The 19,897-nt window shown below is 37.1% G+C and overlaps 2 protein-coding genes across 3 annotated transcripts in view; one reads left to right on the top strand and one right to left on the bottom strand.

Moving 5' to 3' along the window:
• LOC134791094 (uncharacterized) overlaps window positions 1-12,437 on the bottom strand; it is a 37,975-nt gene extending 25,538 nt beyond the window's left edge. The window contains exon 1 of one of the 2 annotated variants that reach the window (XM_063762124.1): window positions 12,258-12,437. In XM_063762124.1, the coding sequence (XP_063618194.1) occupies window positions 12,258-12,345 (88 nt within the window). In that variant the 5' untranslated portion in view covers window positions 12,346-12,437. The remainder of the gene's footprint in view (window positions 1-12,257) is intronic. The other variant, XM_063762125.1, reaches the window with a different exon arrangement.
• A 1,717-nt stretch (window positions 12,438-14,154) lies between these two features.
• On the top strand, window positions 14,155-19,866 carry LOC134790592 (tetraspanin-7-like). The gene is made up of 5 exons (XM_063761440.1): window positions 14,155-14,375; window positions 14,792-14,980; window positions 15,439-15,600; window positions 15,915-16,037; window positions 19,380-19,866. Exons 1-5 carry the CDS (start codon window positions 14,298-14,300, stop codon window positions 19,533-19,535), a joined length of 708 nt encoding a protein of 235 aa, XP_063617510.1. The 5' UTR covers window positions 14,155-14,297; the 3' UTR covers window positions 19,536-19,866.
• Window positions 19,867-19,897: the final 31 nt, after the last annotated feature.

Here is a 19,897-nt window from a genome sequence, read left to right as displayed (position 1 = left end):
GTTTGTTGCAACATAGGCACACGCTGTTTTGGTCATCCGACTCGTCTTGATGAGCACTTAGGAGATTAGTACCCAAGATAGACCTGATGCTGAACCCTGGCTGTACCTAGTGGAACTCAGGTTTAGTGCAACATAGGCACACGCTGTTTTGGTCATCTGACACGTCTTAATGAGCACTTAGAAGAGCAGTACCCAAGATAGAGCTGATGCTGAACCCTGGCTGTACCTAGTGAAACTGTGTGTGTGTTTATGTGCGGAGCAGCGTGATTACCGCCAGTAGGTGTGCAGATGGGATAGTTTTTCGCTCAATTGTGTGGTGTGGACGCAAAAATAAATTCAAGGAAATTGGCTCGCTGACCCAACATTCTGTAGGAAAGCCAGTTGGCTTCCTTACAAAAAGTACTGGGCGACCGTGGAGGATGTAATAAGCGCTTATGAAATTGTATATGTGTGGATGGATGATATTGGCAATTTGATTTTGTCCTCTGGACACGCTTTTAATGGACAAAGTAAAAGCTGTAACAGACAGGCGTACCGGCCAGCAACCGGGGTCCGGTTAGTATATTTCTTTCTTGCTCTTACTTATAGCTGCGTTCTTAATAGTGGTAACAGACTATCGCACCGCACCAAGGTCATTGTGCGACGCACCCATAAGTAAGAGCGAGAAAGCGATATCTCTTTCTCGCTCTTACTTATCGGTGCGTCGCACAATGACCTTGGTGCGGTGCGATTGTGTGTTACGGCCTTAACGGACTTATTACGTACCTGCGATCATATATAACCATGGATACCGCCTTTAGGAACATTACCATTCAAATTCTCGAGCCAAATTAGCACACATACACAATTACGCCTACATTCAAATAAGACGACGCGTTTACAGAGCCTGTAATCAAAGCTGGTAAACAAAATAAGAGTCATCTTTATTCCACTAATGGTACATAGCTAAGTGTAGATGAAATGCATATAATGTCAATAACTACCAATCAGCGACATTAATCCGCTAATAACCTTCTTGCTGTACGTACTGGCCGCTGAGAGTTCGCGGTTCATATTTGATTAGAATATGACTTGGACAGGGATAGGTTTATGCCATACAGCGAAGAGCCAGTCAAATAATTCACGTTAAAATGTTGTTATGACATGACAGACTAACTCAACATAAGTAAATATATCATTGTTGTATAAATGTATTCCGCTATAATAAGTATTTTGTATATTTTATTATCAATCTGCATGGCAGTGCGAAGTCACGTTCAGGTATAGTCTGTCCGTTTTTCTAAGATCAAGTTCGCCATACATTTACTATCGGACTGGCTATACAGTCTGCAAAATTTACATGGGTACACGAATCGGGTCAAATATATTGGAACAGGCGGAGTCACAATAAATCCCCACTTTCAGTTCAGAATATTTTATATGTATATAGCCGGTCAAGCAAGTTTGTCAGTAGAAAAAGGTGCAAAAAAAACGCGCGCTTACATTTTCTAAATTTGCCGCTCTTATAATATTTTAAACTTTCGCGTTTTGAACACATATTAACTCACATTATACGGAACGAAACTGATTTACGTCGGTAAATCAAGGTAATTGAATATAATTCGCGTTAGACCCGTCTATAATGTGAGTTAATATGTTTGCCGCTCTTTTCTACTGACGGAAATGGCTTGAGAGAGAACCTACATATATGTGACAGTAGAGGGTGGATTCAAATGATCAACATTTTCAGATAATGTGTGTATTTGTTAAATTAATTCAGTGAAAGCATGATAGGAAAAATGTATCTACATATAGGAGACCGGGTATGATTATCTCACGGGTTATATCTCATGAATAGAACATATTCTAGATATCTTGCCAGGCATCCACTCAATTTCATGTCTCTCTAATTGGACAGCTTTTTTCCATAGTTCTCTGCGAATAGCATCTTGTGGGAATCTGAATGGAAAGTAATGTAAAATGACAATACCAAATTTGATTATGAATTTGAAATAACTAGGTAGTTTTTTTATAGCTCCATCCCATGAAATAAAAAAGGAAAATACAAATCTGTAAGAAGGAATTTATTACTACATTTATAATTTGTAACAACTTGTTTTTACCATGGTGCAATAAACGATATTCTATTCTATTCTAATTATATAGAAAATACCTAAACCAAACACAAGTTAATAAAATAGTCTACTTCATTTAGCATAACACCATCCCTATTATCCTCGCAATTTAAAAAGTCGTATGTTGTTATGAAAGTCGTATGCAGTTGTTACGTTTTAGCTTAGCACGGTAGTATTGAAAACAAATCGTCATGTTTTTTCCAAATTCTACTGAAGTTATCTGTTTACTACAAGTGAAAAGTGATTCCACTGTCCTTGGTATGAACTAAAATAACTTCTGCACCACTTCACGACACATGAATATATTTTTAATTACAAAAAAACGTTGTTTTTATAAATCAATTTAGCCATTTGTCACTGACTGTCATCTCGGTGGTACTGAGATTGCCAATCGAGCAGTTTGTAAGTACCGCCCATGGTATAATAATATACTCCGCCTGGTACTCTATTCCGAGATTCGCGTATGACCTAACTGACACGGGCCTACGTCATCATGCTGTTTACAGGTTCTCAAACTTTAAAATGTGGGAGAATTTTAACCAACGGTGAAAATTATTTTAACGGCATTAATTTTAAGTTATTCATGTAGAAACATAGTAAAATAAAACAAATCTAATGTATTAAATTAAACTTTATTTATCTATACAAGACAAACGTTTGAAAAACTAATTCACAGTTACACATTAATTACCAAGCTTACGGCGTGAAAAGTTTGGAAAACACTGCGACTGCTGACACTGAGCGAGAAGGAAATAACAATTAACACGCGTTCGACAAGGATGACGGTCAGGGCATGAAGTTATCTAGATCCGAATTGTCAAATGTGACAGAGCTATTCTGTGTTGTCAGTAGTGTAAACAGAATTACCCGAACGTCTGAAATTTCTGTCGTGAATCGGAAGATATTGCTAACGAATAATTAAAAATGACGTGTTATTGTAAAATTGAAGATAAAATACATATAAATGAAAATTATAAAATTATAAAGAAATATTTTAACTTATTAACCATATTAACCATTATATGTACCCATGTAACATGTTATGTTGAAATAAAGTGGCAATGTTATTGTGACGTAGGCCCGTGTCACTCTGGGAATAGAAGACCATGTTTTATTAGACCATGGTACCGCCTATCGCGGGGTAGTTTGCGTTGGGTCATAATTCAGCGGACAGAATACTTCCATGTATAGCATTTCGCTGTTACGTACTCACTCGATCGAACATGAAACAAGCCTCGGATTGGATCAAAGTCGCGGTCCGGTACGTTTCGGTAGAAAAACTCCGCGAGCCCTTACAAAGCTCTGCTTTTTGCTAGTGTAATATAATCTTAATAATGGTTAATCCCAGACGCAACATCGCCAATTAAGCTAAGTTAATTGGGCATAATTCATGGACATGGGAATCCTATAGCACTGTCAACTAGTGAATGTCCACGTAAATACCCTATACGAAATTACCTGCAGACTTTAATGCTAAGAATATTAACATTAAACCCATCAATTTCGTCTTAAGTACCTAACTGAGAGTTTAAATACCTATTTAAATCGAAATGTTTTATATCCAATGCAAAGAAGCTGGATTAAAGCGTTGTAAAAGGAGATTTTTATGGACGTAATTATTACTCAGGTATACATTAAACACCTCTAGCGCCATAAATTTATAGAATATTTCAGTCATCTATTATTTGTTCCATTTCTATATCTGCGTAAAATATTACTAAATATGATCTATTTTATTAGTTTCAAAATAAATTACATAAAGTATATTAAGAACCAAATTACAGAAACTTACCTACTTTCATAACATTGATCGTGACGTGTAAGTAGATACTACTTTAATATAATAATAATTATGTATAAGATTACCGACGTCAAAATACAAAAGGTAATATGCAAACGTTGTAAGTGTAATCACAAATAGACTGGGTTACATATAGACAAAAATTGTTAGCATACAAAAGAAAAAAAAACATCAACGAGCTACGACCCATATAACCATTCCAGTCGCAGAATCACAAAGTGGTAACTAAATGTCAGATGTGTCGTAACAGAGTCCACACAATGTGTCTAGAATTGTTTCGAAACAAAGTGTCGTCGCCGTGTCTACACTTTTCCGTAACAAGGTGTCGACACATTTGTGTGCACTTTGCGTGCGGTTTGCGACTAAATCTGACAGCAAATTTGTGACAGCAAATGTCAATATAAAATACCTCTTGAAAACCAAGGTTTGTCAAACTACTATTAGTGTCTCGTGTGCTCGTAATTCTAGTAAGTCATCATGGGCAATGCAAATGATAATAATCGACCGAAACCATATAAACACCCAACACCCGTCAACCTTTTACAGAAAAGTTTTTAAAGAAATTCAATAAGCTACTTAGGTCAGGCAACGAATGCTCCAAAAGTTGTAGAGGGAAATGCTCGGAACACAATTTTTGACTCCGTAACTCGGTTTGACAAGTTAGGAGGTGAACATATCAAAAGTCCCCGGCCGTAGCCCTTGAGCGGGGGGGAGAGAGGGGGCTTTGAAGGTCCCATTTTCCCGTTTTTCGATTATATCTCGGAAACTATGCATCTCAGCGACATGGCCACTTATACAAAATGAAAGGTAATTTAATTTGTTACAAGTTTATTCCGTCAATTTTTTCGATATGTTGAATAGTTTTTGAGATATCCGCTCTTGAAAGTTTATTTAGGGCTCTCAATTTTATCTTGATATATCTATATCAGTGAAGGTGCTAGGCCGTGTTTGGTATCGTTTTCGTATAAATCTGGGGTGCTGAATCCATTTAAGATATCACATTGACACCATTCCACAAAATAAAAATAAATCTTTTTAGGGTTCCGTACCTCAAAAGGAAAAAACGGAACCCTTATAGGATCACTCGTGCGTCTGTATGTATGTCCGTCTGAATACACAAAATAGTTCTTTACCTATAGATGACAGGAAAACCTATTAGAAATGTGCAGTCAAGCGCGAGTCGGACTTAATGTACGGAACCCTTAATAGGCGAGTCCGACTCGCACTTGGCCGGTTTTTTTGAAACTCTTCTTGACGCTTAACCGCTGAACCGATTTCGTTGAAATTTGGTATAGAAATAGTTTGCGTCCCGGAACAGGACATAGGATAGATCTTATAACCAAAATCATCTTTTGAAGGTGTGAAAAGTGGCGTGGAAATTTGTACGGGAAATCAATAACCGCTGAACCGATTTATATGAAATTTGGGATGGTCTACATCTTTGATTTAGTTAAAAATGATGAAAAAACATGACTTCAAACCTAAACTTAAACAGTATTAACTTCAAGAAGTCAATTCTGAATTCCCCCCTACACCTCATTTCACACCTTTAAAGGGTGATTTTTGAGATAACTTATTATATCCTGTCTCGGGACTCAAAATATATGTGTACCAAATTTAAATTAAAACTGTTCAGCAGTTTAAGCGTGAAGAGGAGTTTAAAAGAAAGTATTTTAATAAGTTTATATGTTTTTACTTCGGAATGGTGTCAATGTGATACCTTAACTAAATTTGGTACTGCGAATTTATACGAAAACGATACCAAAACATGGCCTCGTAGCTTTACTGTTGTAGAAGTGAAAATAAAATTGAGTGCCCTAAATTCTTATTACTTGGCCAAACTTGTGTAGAAGGAAAAGGTAAAATAAAAGTCTTCGGCAGGAATATAAGACACAAATATTTTTTTTTTGCGTTACTATTTCATTCATCAAATATAAACATACCTTGATTATACTATTCTAGTGAGATCCTCATAGATAAACAAAAACATTTACTTAAAAAATTACAAGGTCGAAATGTCACGGAACTTTTTTTTTTTCCTTTATAAGGGGCTTTTTCGATTGAACGAATATGTCACCCCATAAAAAACAGACTTAATTAACAAAGTTAAAAGAAAGTAAATAGCTACATCTAGTTTAATTACATCACACATTTCTGTCCCTCAGACCGCACTTAACAATATTTAGTACCTTTTCAACAACCAACAACAACATGGGGTTCGAAAGGTAGGTATTACATAACCCAATGGAACTGTCATTGTCATGAAATATCTGTCTTCTAAGTCGCTCATTTCGGACACACTCCATTAAAATATGATACACATCCTCGACGCGATTACATAAGGTGCATAATTCCGAATTCACTTTACGCATGAGGTAGGCGAACTTATTCAATGGAATGTGTCCAGAGCGCAATCTCAATAATAAAACTAGATCCTGCCTACACAACACACTATTATCAATCCAAGGAGAATTAAAGGGTTGTGGCTGTATTGTCTTATACCAAATACCTTTGTCCCTAGATCTCTCGTCGAAATATTCCTTCCACAATTCGCGACACTTTAATTTGACTAAATGTAAACAGTCATTATTGCCCCCATATAATGTTTCAAGTGAAATTCAATGCCATCGCTGCATGCCTGTTTTGCTAATGCATCAGCTGTCTCATTGCCACTTATACCTACATGCGATGGAATCCATTGCAATATTATAACTTTTGCCATAGATTTAGTAATATGTGAAAAATATAAACTTTTATGACAAAAAAAATCTGGACACAATTTAAGAATCACCCAATTGCGTCGAGGAATCATCTGTATTTTTGCATGTTTCATTACCTCCTCGCTTCTTTTTTGTCCTTTGTATTCTGTAGCAATTTGTTAGATCTGAAAATAAAGATAACTTGCGTCGTCACGGATGTCGATTTATAGGTTTTAGGGAGTGCAGAATTCGAAAACGATGATCATTTTATAATCCAAGATGGCGGCTACGTATTTTGTCATAAAAGTGGAATCCAAAATAGTCATCATTTTCGAAATCTGCGCCCCCCAAAACCTATAAAACGACACCCATGACGACTTTTATGACAGTGCATGGCCGCCATTTTGGATTCCAAAATGGTCATCATTTTCGAAAGCGGGGCCCCCTAAAACCTATAAAACGACATACATGACGACTTTTATGACATAGTGCATGGCCGCCATCTTGGAATCCAAAATGGTCATCATTTTCGAAATCTGCGCCCCCTAAAACCTATAAAACGACACCCATGACGACTTTTATGACATAGTGCATGGCCGCCATTTTGGAATACAAAATGGTTATCATTTTCTAAATCTGCGCCCCCCAAAACCTATAAAACGACACCCATGACGACTTTTATGACATAGTGCATGGCCGCCATTTTGGATTTCAAAATGGTCATCATTTTCTAAATCGGGGCCCCCTAAAACCTATAAAACGACATCCATGACGACTTTTATGACATAGTGCATGGCCGCCATCTTGGAATCCAAAATGGTTATCATTTTCGAAATCTGCGCCCCCTAAAACCTATAAAACGACACCCATGACGACTTTTATGGCATAGTGCATGGCCGCCATTTTGGATTCCAAAATGGTCATCTTTTTCAAAATTGGGGCCCCCTAAAACGTATAAAACGACATCCATGACGACTTTTATGACACAGTGCATGGCCGCCATTTCGGATTCCAAAATGGTCATTATTTTCGAAATCGGCACTCCCTAAAACCTATATATCGACACCCATCTCGACTTTTATGACAAAGTGTTTTGCTACCATCTGCATGCAAGACATTTCTATTATTTTTACGTACAAAAATGGCCCCCTGTCAACTTTCAATCGAGATTTAATCGATAATTTATTCGATTAATATTCAGATTAATTCAATTTCAATCTATGTTAGGTCGACTAAACTAATCGCGATTAAAATTTGAGAATTAACTTTTTTTATTCCATTAATTAGTCGAATAAACAGTTAATCGATTAATGCCCATCTCTGACCACGGCATTTTTACACTTTGAGAATATCTGAAAACAAATCAACACAAGGAGCCATTTTGCAAATCCAGTAACATACCAGTAACTTTGTTATTACTTTTGACAGCGCGTGTCATGTGTCAACACAGAGTCGACACAAAGTCGAAACATTTGTGACTGCAATATTTCTCAGCCTTGAACCATATTTATACATCATAATTAACAAGTTTCGTAGTATGGAAAGCGTTATTTCTGTTATTTAAGTATAGTATACGCATCGAAGTACTAAAAATGCTTCAAATAATATAGTTATGAACACAGGCACTGAGAAGTAAACAATTTAATTTCCGGCTAAACTAAAACAATGTGGTGGCGCGTTGATTATATTACACTTAGTTTATCAAATCACTCGAGCAGTTTAATTCCCCATAATAATTTAAGTCATATTGTAATATAAATGCAAACAATATATAATTACGTCTTGTAATCCGTTTAAGAGATGGCGTATTAATGTCACTTATTTTTATTTAAGTATTTTTCCATGTGACAGTTTCCATTTGACAGGAACAAAATGAACGAATGAACGAATGATTTTGGCATAAAGTAGTCGCAAACCCGAAACAATGTGTGCACACGGCGACCACACTTTATGTCACTTTGTGTCATGTGTCGACCCTTCCCCATTTCTGGTAACTGTGTCGACACGGCGACGACTCTGCGACTGGAATTGTGACCGAAACAGATGGTGTCGACACAAGATGTGTCAACACCGCGTCGTAACGGCGACTGGAAATGGTTGTATGGGGATATTTAAAAGCCAAAAAAAGCATTTAAATAGGTAGGTATACCTAATTACATGATGAATACTATACTAACTAATAATTATCATTACTTTTGTATAACTATTTAATTAGGTAATACATATACTGTTCAAATATGTAGGTATTTAGACCACACCTAGTAGGTACCTAAATGCGAAAAAATATCATGTCATAATTAATCAGTTTGTCTGCGTTGATGAAGCGAAACATGTAAAAAGGTTGTTTTGTTTTTGGTTGGTAATAAAAGCATAAAAGCATAATCGCAAGTCGATTAATTTATTTGATTTGAGAGTGATTTATAATCATTATGCGAAATGGATTAAAAAGCCAGTGGGCGATGCCTGGGCTGACACACGAGTTCAATGCCACCCAATTATATGTCTTAATGTAACAGCTCAAGGTCTATAATAAGGCTGGGAATAAACGTCTCAGCTGTTACGGGAGAACTTTCACACGTGCACATTAAGATGCAAATTATGTAAAACTTTCAAAAGAATAGCTTACAATGTTTTGTTACTTCATATGCAAAATATTTTTTTTTTAGAGATCGTGGTTGAGTGTCCTGTTATCGGAGGAAACTTTATTTGTTCCGTTTTGCACAATCGCAAAAATCATATCAAAACCAGATAAGAGTTACGTTGACCTCTGTGCTCTAGCCTCGTAATAAAAGCTAAACGCAATGCTTTTTTGTATTATTATACTATTATTATACTCTACTAAGGTGTAGAGTTTGAGAAGTTAGGGCTTAATTGTAGAGTTAGGGCGTGTATAGTAGGAGCTTGCCTCTACATGAGATCTGATAACTTTTTGACAGTGCGACCCATACGGTCACGTCTTTTCTTGCCAGCATTTTATTTTACATGAAAATGTTTTTGGTGTGGAATTTCACTTCTTTTTGGAAGTTGCTTTTATTACTTATGTTGCGTAGTTCCATCCCCTACTTTATAGGGTGGGGGTGATAGTAAATACTAAAAATCCTGAAATATATTTTTTATTATTTATAACAAGGAGTCCCTATGATTTTCAGCATCAAAATTTGCGGAAGTCTCATACGAACTTCCATCTCCTACCGCTTAAAGGGTTTGGAGGTAAAATTTCCAAGTTTTACATTTTTTTTTGTTTGTGTGCTAATACTAGATAGCGCGCATACCAAATTTCAGCTTTATAGGACTTCAGGAGGTACCCTAAGAATTTTGATGATCATCAGTGAGTGCGTATCTCCATATTAAATTATACCTTTCTAAATCAGTTTAGCCGTCGTAGTAGGTATATATTACATATTAGGTACTTAGTTAAATTATGTTAACAATAACTTTAATCTGTGATTAAAGTTCAATTAAACGGAGAAAGGACTCTAAATGTAGGCGAATTAAACAGTTACATAACCGCATATCGCAGTTTAACACTTGAGCTCAAATTACAAAATTAACCCCAAACAATCGTGCGCAACGGAATCGGAAACCGAATGAGCAAATTATGTAGGTTAAGAGTAAGCACGTTTAAATATGTACGGCCAACCAACTATATATGGGCGGGTTATCAAGTTATCATAGTTTTTTTTTATAATGAATACGATTTGCCTGTACTAGTAGTACCTAAATGTAGTGATATCATCAACATTTCGATAGCATCAATCAAGACAATCATCTTATTTTGAACTGGAATATACCATCTACACACACAATACACTTTTTCTACTCGTCGACTGTAATTCTTGAATTAAGATTTCTTATACCAAACTGCAATTGGGTATTTTTAATGTATGGGCTCCCAACTCAACTATAATATTCATTTCGAGTCAGTCAACAATAATGAAATTTACCAATCACAGCTCGCCGCGATCAAGAGGACGAAACAAAACCATAGCTCAAAAGAATTATTTATTATAATCAAGCTTTTCAATCTCGTACCTTACTTAGACAACTCAGCAAGCTTCGTTGTCTAAACACGGTACTCGACTGAAAAACTTTCTATTATATCACGATTGTATAAAATACTATTACAGATTACAGATATTTTTTTAGACATTTTTGTACCTACCTGTTCTAAAATAAGGGGACCAAATTCTGAAACGTAAAAATACCAATTTTATAAAATAAAGTACATACTTGAAATGTCGAAACGCAAATCTAGTCATGGTGTCGTTATTAAATAAGTAAATAATAAATTCAGTGTTTACCTTCACGCAAATAACCGTGTCTGTATATATTCAATGCCTACTATAGGACTTCCCTGCTATAGGAAATACAAATAGTGAGATGAGAATAAAATTATGGATAATGTGAGAGGAAACCAAATATTTTTTTAGGAGATCGTCCCAAAAACAGAACTCTAATAGCATCACTATGGATCTCTGGTTGTCTGGAAGAGATTTTTAGCCTGTTGTTTACCTTTTCTTGAGTTATTTAATTGTATTGCTTTCTCTATTGAGGTGTGTAATAAGGAGTATTTGTATTGTATTGTGTCACTCAAATTTGGTACACGTACCTACTCGTACCTACATATTACCTAATGTAAGTCGGTAGCGTAAAAGTCTGACGTGGATTAATTCTAGCGTAAGCTAGAGTTACGCTAGAATTAATATATAAATTTTGAACATGGCGGTCACTTTTGTGGTATTCAATTAGAAATGAAATAAATAGATAGGTAGATAGTTATTTAAGAAAATAGGTGAAAATCCAACCTTCCCCTTATCTCAGTAACTACTGGGCTTACATTTTGAAAAAAAAACCGGACGAGTGCGAGTCGGACTCGGCCATCCGAGCGTTCTGTACAAATTTAACTTATTTTATTTTTATAAATTTATAAATCTCAGATCTTTCCCTGTACTAGACGAATATTACCTACTTGCCTTTCTTAGTTCTGGGTCAACGGAAAGTAGTATAATATTGATTCCCTTGAGGGCGTCGAAGTATAGGTACGTTTTTTGCGGCATTAAAAAGCCGTAAGCTTTTTTACGTTAACTAAGAAGTTTTTTTTTATTCAGGGACTGTAGACGCGTTCCCGAGATAAAGGATTTTGACAGACAGACAGACAACAAAGTAATCCTATAAGGGATCCGTTTTTTCCTTTTGAGGTACGGAACCCTAAATATACGGAAAATATTCCTTTACCTCCAGATTAGAGGAAAACTATTAAGTAATAATTAATTAAACCAAATAAGGTTTTTCGCTATCTGGACATAATATATATGGCACTCTAGTTAATATTTCGATTAGTTGACAGTCGTAATTGCCCCCTGCACCTTAGGTATTTTAATTTTACTTAATTACTTATACAAAAAAAAATTAAAAAAAATCGTGGAAATTTCAGGAAAATTTTCTATTAAAAATATGAGAAGTTTCCGAACTTTTTCAATGTCGAAATTTCGAGGTACATAGGTCCCTAAATAGAATAGAGATTTAGTGATGGAAAAGAATTACATTTTAAGACCTACTTACTACCTATGACCGTGAACGTTAAGCATTTTTATATGTATGATCTAGGTATTTATTTTATAAATTAGATAATTTTCTTCTCACCATCATCACTTTCAATATCGGCAATTGGCGAAACCGATGAATTCCAAAAAATAATGCCAAAAATAAATAAACTTCTGTAGCAAAACATAATGCCGTTAAAATTTTAAAAAGAACACATTCGTAATTCACTGGCGTGCGATTCGTGAAGGCCGCGGCGCGGAGGTGCGCGCGCAGGTGTAGTCGCAGGTAAACTGGCGCGGGCGCCGGCGACGGTGCAACATGGGCCAGTCGCCTGCGGCTGAAGCTGAATTTCAGCGGATGAAAAGCTTAAGATTATTGGATGGATATTAGCTCCTTAATAAATTAAGTAAAAGCGAGTACCTATTTAACTTACTTAGGTCCCTTTCGCTGCCACGCCGGGCACATGTAAGCGATTTTAGAATGCAAAATAAAAGCGCGGCGTTCAATGTGTATTAATTACGTGCCTACAATATGATTATTTTATGTGTTATTTTTATTATGGGCCTAAAATATGATTTTAAGCGAGCAGAAAGTAAGTTAAGTTCTGGAGCAGAAAGGGTCTGGCCAAATTTAAATCCTCCAGAAAGTACCAAGAACACATAGATAATTGTTATGCCACCTTGATCTGTTTTTATTTTTTATGGCTAACGTATGTAAGTATTCTAGGTACATAACGTTTTCATATGAAACATTGTTACCTACTTAGCTCAAATTGGACAGCTGTATGGCGCCATGGCGCCATGTTTTGAGCTGAGGTAACTAGATTGTAAAACGTCATCGTCAGTGCTTGCCCAGTTAATTACCGCGTAATTTACTGGGCTGGATGGCGCCATCAACTTACTAATTGTATAATTTGTGCATGGCTAAAATATTTTACATTAACGTGTAACTTTTCTCTGAGCATATAGGTACAGTGTATAATCGTTAATGTAGGTAACTGGTAACCAGGGCGATAAACGTTAGATTTTTTATTACTTTAAGTATTAGAGTTTGATCATGTTAATAATTAACCTCATTATTATCTCTTACAGCAAATACATAATTAAAGCTTTTCAATGAACATCGTACTTACTAAGTATAGGTATAAACATTGGGAGCGTTTAAACTTAATTAATTACTTGATTTGGTCAATTTTGGATGTTTTCTGGATCTAAATTTATTTTAAAAGCGGTGATGCGGTTTTACTGATTAATTGATTATGCATAAGGTGCTACCTATATTCGACATCAGTTGAAAGTATTTTGTTATAATTATAACTGTTATATTTGTGGAATAATCACCTAGATATATACACTTAACGATTAGGTACACCCTGTATATAAGAACTGCACTTAGGTACGTATTTGTTTACAAAATAAAGGCGCCGATGCCACTACGCATGCGCTGAAGGCAGGCCCCGTATTCCTACATTTTACCAAACAAGTGCCAATAGCCAAGTATGAGGAACATTGAGACCTCTAGAACAACAACTGTGTGCGTAATTGAATATCACACCGTAGCACAGAATAAATAATAGTACTAGGTACACTCTCTAACAAAACGCGTCTGTTAATTACGATCAGGACAGATATGGCCGCTACGTGGCGACAGCGCCACATATACATCCGTTCCACACCAATTTTTGTGGCTAACCATAGCCACCAAAATTGGTGTGGAACGGATGTACTTTTAGCTACCTGTAGCAAAGCGACGAAATCCCGGAGTGAGCCACGCCTGACAGTAGGTACCTACTACGTACATATTTTGTTTGAGGCAGGTAATTCGTTTAGCGATGGGAATAGTACCTAATCCATGGGTGTCATAAGGTGTCATTTCAATCGCCTAAAATTTGATTTACTCACCATGTTATTAGTGTCTATTTTCCAATTTAGTTGTTATTGTTACGAATCCAGAGGTCACGTTAAATTTGTTATCTTGAGACAAGTTTGCGCTCGTGGAATCAATGGGAATATACGGCCAGGATCCGCACATGCGCGTTGCGGCGATCAACATACCGCGCACAACAACCAACCCAGCCCCAAGCTAAACACTTCATCCAACATTTTCCTTAAATCCATGAATGAAACAACGTAAGCAGTAATGGGGAACCAATTCAAAAACGTGGCGGTGATTGCCTGCCTGAAAACGTTTCTGTTCATCTTCAACATCGTGTTCTGGGTGAGTTGTTTTTGTGATATCACACGTGAAAACAAGGTGTTATCATCTGACAGATGTTACATATTGATAAGCCAAAAGTTTTGGAGCTTTTAAAACAGCGAAATATTTTTCAATTTTAACATTTAGAAACATGTATTTTTTAATTTTAAGTCTACGAAATCCAATATGAATGTTCAAATAGGTTCAATGGTGGTAGGTATATGTAGGTATTTTAAGAGAAATTAATATTAAGTACCTCGACAACATGGATAGGCTTTCTTTGAAATCTTTATACAAAAGTCCATTTTATGCAACTATTAATTTAAATTTTAATATTTCTTTACGATGGATCTTTTTATCTCCCTAGCTACCGAAAGTAGGTACCTACACGTGACATGAGGTACACCTACCTAACAGAAGTTTTGTTTTGTTCCCAGTTATCAGGCCTGCTGCTACTAATAGTGGGGCTATGGGCGGAATTCGACCTGTACAAGTACATGCAGCTGTCATCCGAGTTCTCCGGCACAGCACCGCACGCCATGATCGGCATCGCCGCGCTCATCGTGCTGGTCAGCTCCGTGGCCTTCTCCTGCATCATCAAGGGCCAGCCCGTGCTGCTGTACATCGTAAGTTTGGGCTCAGTTAGACGATGCGAGAACTCGCATGCGAGTTTCATTACATTGCGGGTTATGATCGGTCGGTTGAATTGGATGTAACCAACAGTCCGCAATGTAACTAAAATCGCATGCGAGTTCGCGCGCCGTCCCTTCGGACCGATACGATACGACCTTCAAACCTTCGAGAATAGAGCGTACTCCCGTCTTAAAGGCCGGCAACACTCTTACAATCCCTCTGGTGTTGCAGGTGTCCATGGGCGGCGGTAATCGCATACCATCAGGCGATTCATCTGCTCGCTTGCCTCCTATACCATAAAAAAAGACCATATTGTTTTATTCCTTTATACGCCGAGCCATAATTGGCATTTAAGTATCTACTGTGGAATTAGATTACAGGAAACTACCAACAAACATGAAATCCCTAGACTAATTTCTAGTACTTAAATTGGTTTACGTTCTTTTTCCAGTACGGCGGTTTTCTGGCCTGCATCTTCATGATGGACGCAGGCGTGGGTGCGTCGGTGGCGTGCTACCGCGACACCTTCTCCAAGGGCCTGTACGACGGCCTCACACAGACGCTCGTGTCCAGCGACCGGCACAGGAGCAACTTTGATTTGGCTCAAGCTACTGTAAGTGTGTCATGATGTTCGCATCGGTGGCGTTCTACCGCGAGACCTCCAAGGGTCTTTACGATGGACTCACGCAGACGCTCGTGTCCAGCGACCGGCACAGGGGCAATTGTGACTTGGCTCTGTCTACTGTGAGTGTGAACTTGCTTGCGAAACTGAGCCCATTTCTACCAAGCACCTAACGGTGATTATAGAAAGGTTAAGAATTCACATCTTTCTTATATAAGAAGGTGCCTATTTCATTCGCTAGATTCCCGAATAGATTTGTTGTATGTAGTCTGGATAATTTTCACTTAGTTTTACGTGTTTTCCAGCTACATTGCTGCGGCGTGTCTAACTACACGGACTGGGTGCGCGTGCAGCGCTCCATCCCTCTGTCGTGCTGCGTCAACCCCGACGACTGCATCACTGCCAACTATAGCCACGTGTATCAGGAGGTAATCATGAAAAAACAGTTTCACCCATACAGCATATTTAGCAGTCAGTAAACGAGAAATCTGTCTGCATACTAAAGTGCCTAATATGTGCCATAAGCAAACACTTCGAAGTGCGTCAAGTAACTCGTACATGAGTGCAGTGTTGGGCATTCAAGAATAAAATCATTATTTGAATAAGAATTCGTAGGAATAAAATCATCTCGATTTTATTCCCGTCAAAAATATTCAAATAATTTTGGTCGGGAATAATTCGTATGAGAAAAAATTGAATGAGAGTAACTTATTCTTAATCAAATAAATATAATCATGATTTTTAATTGAAATAATATTCCACGAATAAAAAGGTAGTTCGGGTATCGTATAGGTACTAATTACGTATAGTTAGGTAGATGTAATAGTAGTTAGTCTCTTGTCTAATTTATACCTATTTTATGGAATAAAATCTTACAAATTGACTGTCGCATAACGCATAGTTTTAGTAACCGTATTATTTTTAATTTACTAATCAAATCATTAGGTTCAATTTAACTGGTCTAGGGGCCTAGCCAAGATGCCAATCGATTGCGCTCCTACAACGAAGCGCTTTGTCTCTATCACTCTTACATATTAGTGCGATAGAGAGACGGAGGTAGCGTTTCGTTGAAGTAGCGCAACCCATTGGCATGTTGGCTACGCACTCAAGGTGCCTTCGATTCGATTCGATTTTGAAGGTGCCTAGCCAAGATGCCAATTTTTGTTTTTAATTTAATAATCAAATCATCAGGTAAATTTAACCGTTCTGGGGGCCTAGTCAACATGCCAATCGCTTGCGCTCCAACAACAAAGCGCTTTCTGTTTCTATCACTCTTACATATTAGTGCGATAGAGAGACAGAGATAGAGTTTTGTTGTCGTAGCGCAAACGATTGGCATATTGGCTACGAACCCAAGGAACCTAGCCAAGATGACAATTTTTGTTTTTAATTTAATAACCAAATCATTACGTAAATTTAGCTGTTCTGGAGACCTAGCCAACATGCCAATCGCTTGCGCTCCAACAACGAAGTGCTTTCTGTCTCTATCACTCTTACATATTAGTGCGATAGAGCGACAAAGATAGCATTTGTTGTCGTAGCGCAAACGTTTGGCATGTTGGCTACGCTCCCAATGTGCCTAGCTAAGATGCCAATTTTTTGTTTTTATTTTAATAACCATACATTAGGTATAGCTGTTCTGGGGGCCTAGCCAACATGCCAATCGCTTGCGCTCCAACAACGAAGCGCTTTCTGTCTCTATCACTCTTACATATTAGTGCGATAGAGAGACAGAGATAACGTTTCGTTGTCGTAGCGCAAACGATTGGCATGTTGGCTATGCACCCAAGATGCCTAGCCAAGATGCCATTTTTGTTTTTAATTTAATAATCAAATCATCAGGTAAATTTAACCGTTCTGGGGGCCTAGTCAACATGCCAATCGCTTGTGCTCCAACAACGAAGCGCTTTCTGTCTATCACTCCTACATATTAGTGCGATAGAGAGACAGATACTTATATATAAGAGTGATAGAGACAGAAAGCGCTTCGTTGTTGGAGCGCAAGCGATTGGCATGTTGGCTAGGCCCCCAGAACAGCTAAATTTACCTAATTTGGTTATTAAATTAAAAACAAAAATTGGCATCTTGGCAAGGCACATGGACCACATGCCAAACGTTTGCGCCACGACAACAAAACGCTATATGTCTCTCTATCGCACTAATATGTAAGAGTGATAGAGACAGAAAGCGCTTCGTTGGCGGAGCGCAAGCGATTGGCATATTGGCTAGGCCCCCTGAACAGCTAAATTGTACCTTATGATTTGGTTATTAAATTAAAAACAAAAATTGACATCTTGGCTAGGCACCTTGGGTGCGTAGCCAATATGCCAATCGTTTGCGCTACGAGAACGAAACGGTATCTCTGTCCCTCTATCGCACTAATATGTAAGAGTGATAGAGACAGAAAGTGCTTCGTTGTCGGAGCACAAGCGATTGGCATCTTGGCTAGGCCCCCAGAAAAGCTAAATTTACTTAATGATTTGGTTATGAAATTAAAAACAAAAATTATCATCTTTGCTTAGCACCTTGGGTGCGTAGCCAACATGCCAATCGTTTGCGCTACGACAGCGAAACGCTATCTCTGTCTCTCTATTGCACTAATATGTATGAGTGATAGAGACAGAAAGCGCTAAAAACAGCTAAATTGTACCTTATGATTTGGTTATTAAATTAAAAACAAAAATTGGCATCTTAGCTAGGCACCCAATCGTTTGCGCTACGAGTGCTACGACAACGAAACGCTGTCTCTGTATCGCACTAATATGTAAGAGTGATAGAGAGAGACTATGCGCAACTCTACGGAGCGTCAACGTTTGGCATGTTGGCTAAGCACCCTGATCGGATGATAGAACTAGATAGCGTATAGCGGAACTCTTCAATGTGTACCTATACCTAAACTAAAGTAAAGTAGTTAGGCTGTATCTTGGCAATTGCAGAGCTATATAGGTAGGCAATTAATTCAAACTTGACATGATTTATATATTATTATGATGGTATTATATTTGACTTACTTATATAAAATAAAATTAATGATTTCTTATAATGTTAACTCGTAAATTATTTATAATGTAATTTAATAATATGGCTGTATATATGTTAGAAATAAGGTTTGAATTATTCTTTGACATGCATGTATTAATATAATGTAATTTAATGTTAATTATTGTAGTATGTAAGTGCTTTGGTCTAGAACTGTAAACTTGCATATTTGGAAATAAATAATAATAATAACAAATATCAAATCAATCCGACTTTTAAATAGAAGGGTGAAAATCAACTTACAATATTTAACCAATTGTACTACAAAAATTAACTTAATTCTAAATAACATTTTAATTGAATAAAACCTTAGTTAGAATAGCCTCACTTCTAGAATAATTATTCTATTTTTTATTCCGCATTTAAAATAAAAGTCACATGATTTATTCACCTTAATTTTATTCTAAAATAACTAGTGCAAGAATTATTCTAATTCAAATTGATTTGAATAAGAATAAAATTTCTGTTTTTATTCTTATTCTTATTCAAGTTAATTTTTGCCCAACTCTGCATGAGTGTAGGCGCCGCCGAAAGTTTTGATGCGTTTATTGGATGTAGTGGGTGTGTACTAAACTTTAGTACACACCCACTAAAGGATCTTACACTAGACTAGATTATAGTTCGCCGTATTCATTGTGTTGTTTTCTGTAGTGAGATGTGCCATAAAGAGTCTGTATAATATAAGGGTAAATCCTATACTGCTGTATTATCATCACCAACCTTATTTTCAGGGCTGCTACAAAGTAATCGTGGAATATCTCGAAGGCAACATGAACATCCTGATCGGCATCGCAATCGGCACCGCGCTGTTCCCACTGGTCGGCACCGTCCTTTCCTGCTGCCTCGCGAGTTACATCAAGAAATCTAAGTATGACTCCATGAATTGAGCGCTACGGCAAACACCTGTGGGGACAATCGACGCGAGATTCTAAGTATTAAAATGCTGGTTTCCAGCTCATACTGCACTTTGCGTCGTAGAGAAATCCCCAGCCTTTCTGTACAATGCAACATACTAAGGTACAATATGAGCGGAGACCAACGCCTAACTAATGGACTGAATGATGATTATATACTCAATTGATATTAGAATTTAATGTTAAATATAACACAACTAAAGTTGTGGCTTTATATTACAATTGTCAATACTCATGTTCAAAATTATCATCCTATTTAGGGTAGAAAATCTTGATGTATAGCATATTTAATAAAATTTATTAAAGTGTGACAGCAAACTACAAGGCATTTAACT

The sequence above is a fragment of the Cydia splendana genome, chromosome 5 (assembly GCF_910591565.1).
Source record: "Cydia splendana chromosome 5, ilCydSple1.2, whole genome shotgun sequence".
NCBI lineage: Eukaryota > Metazoa > Arthropoda > Insecta > Lepidoptera > Tortricidae > Cydia > Cydia splendana.
Note: the sequence above shows the minus strand (reverse complement) of the source record. Positions and strands in the feature narration are given on the sequence as shown.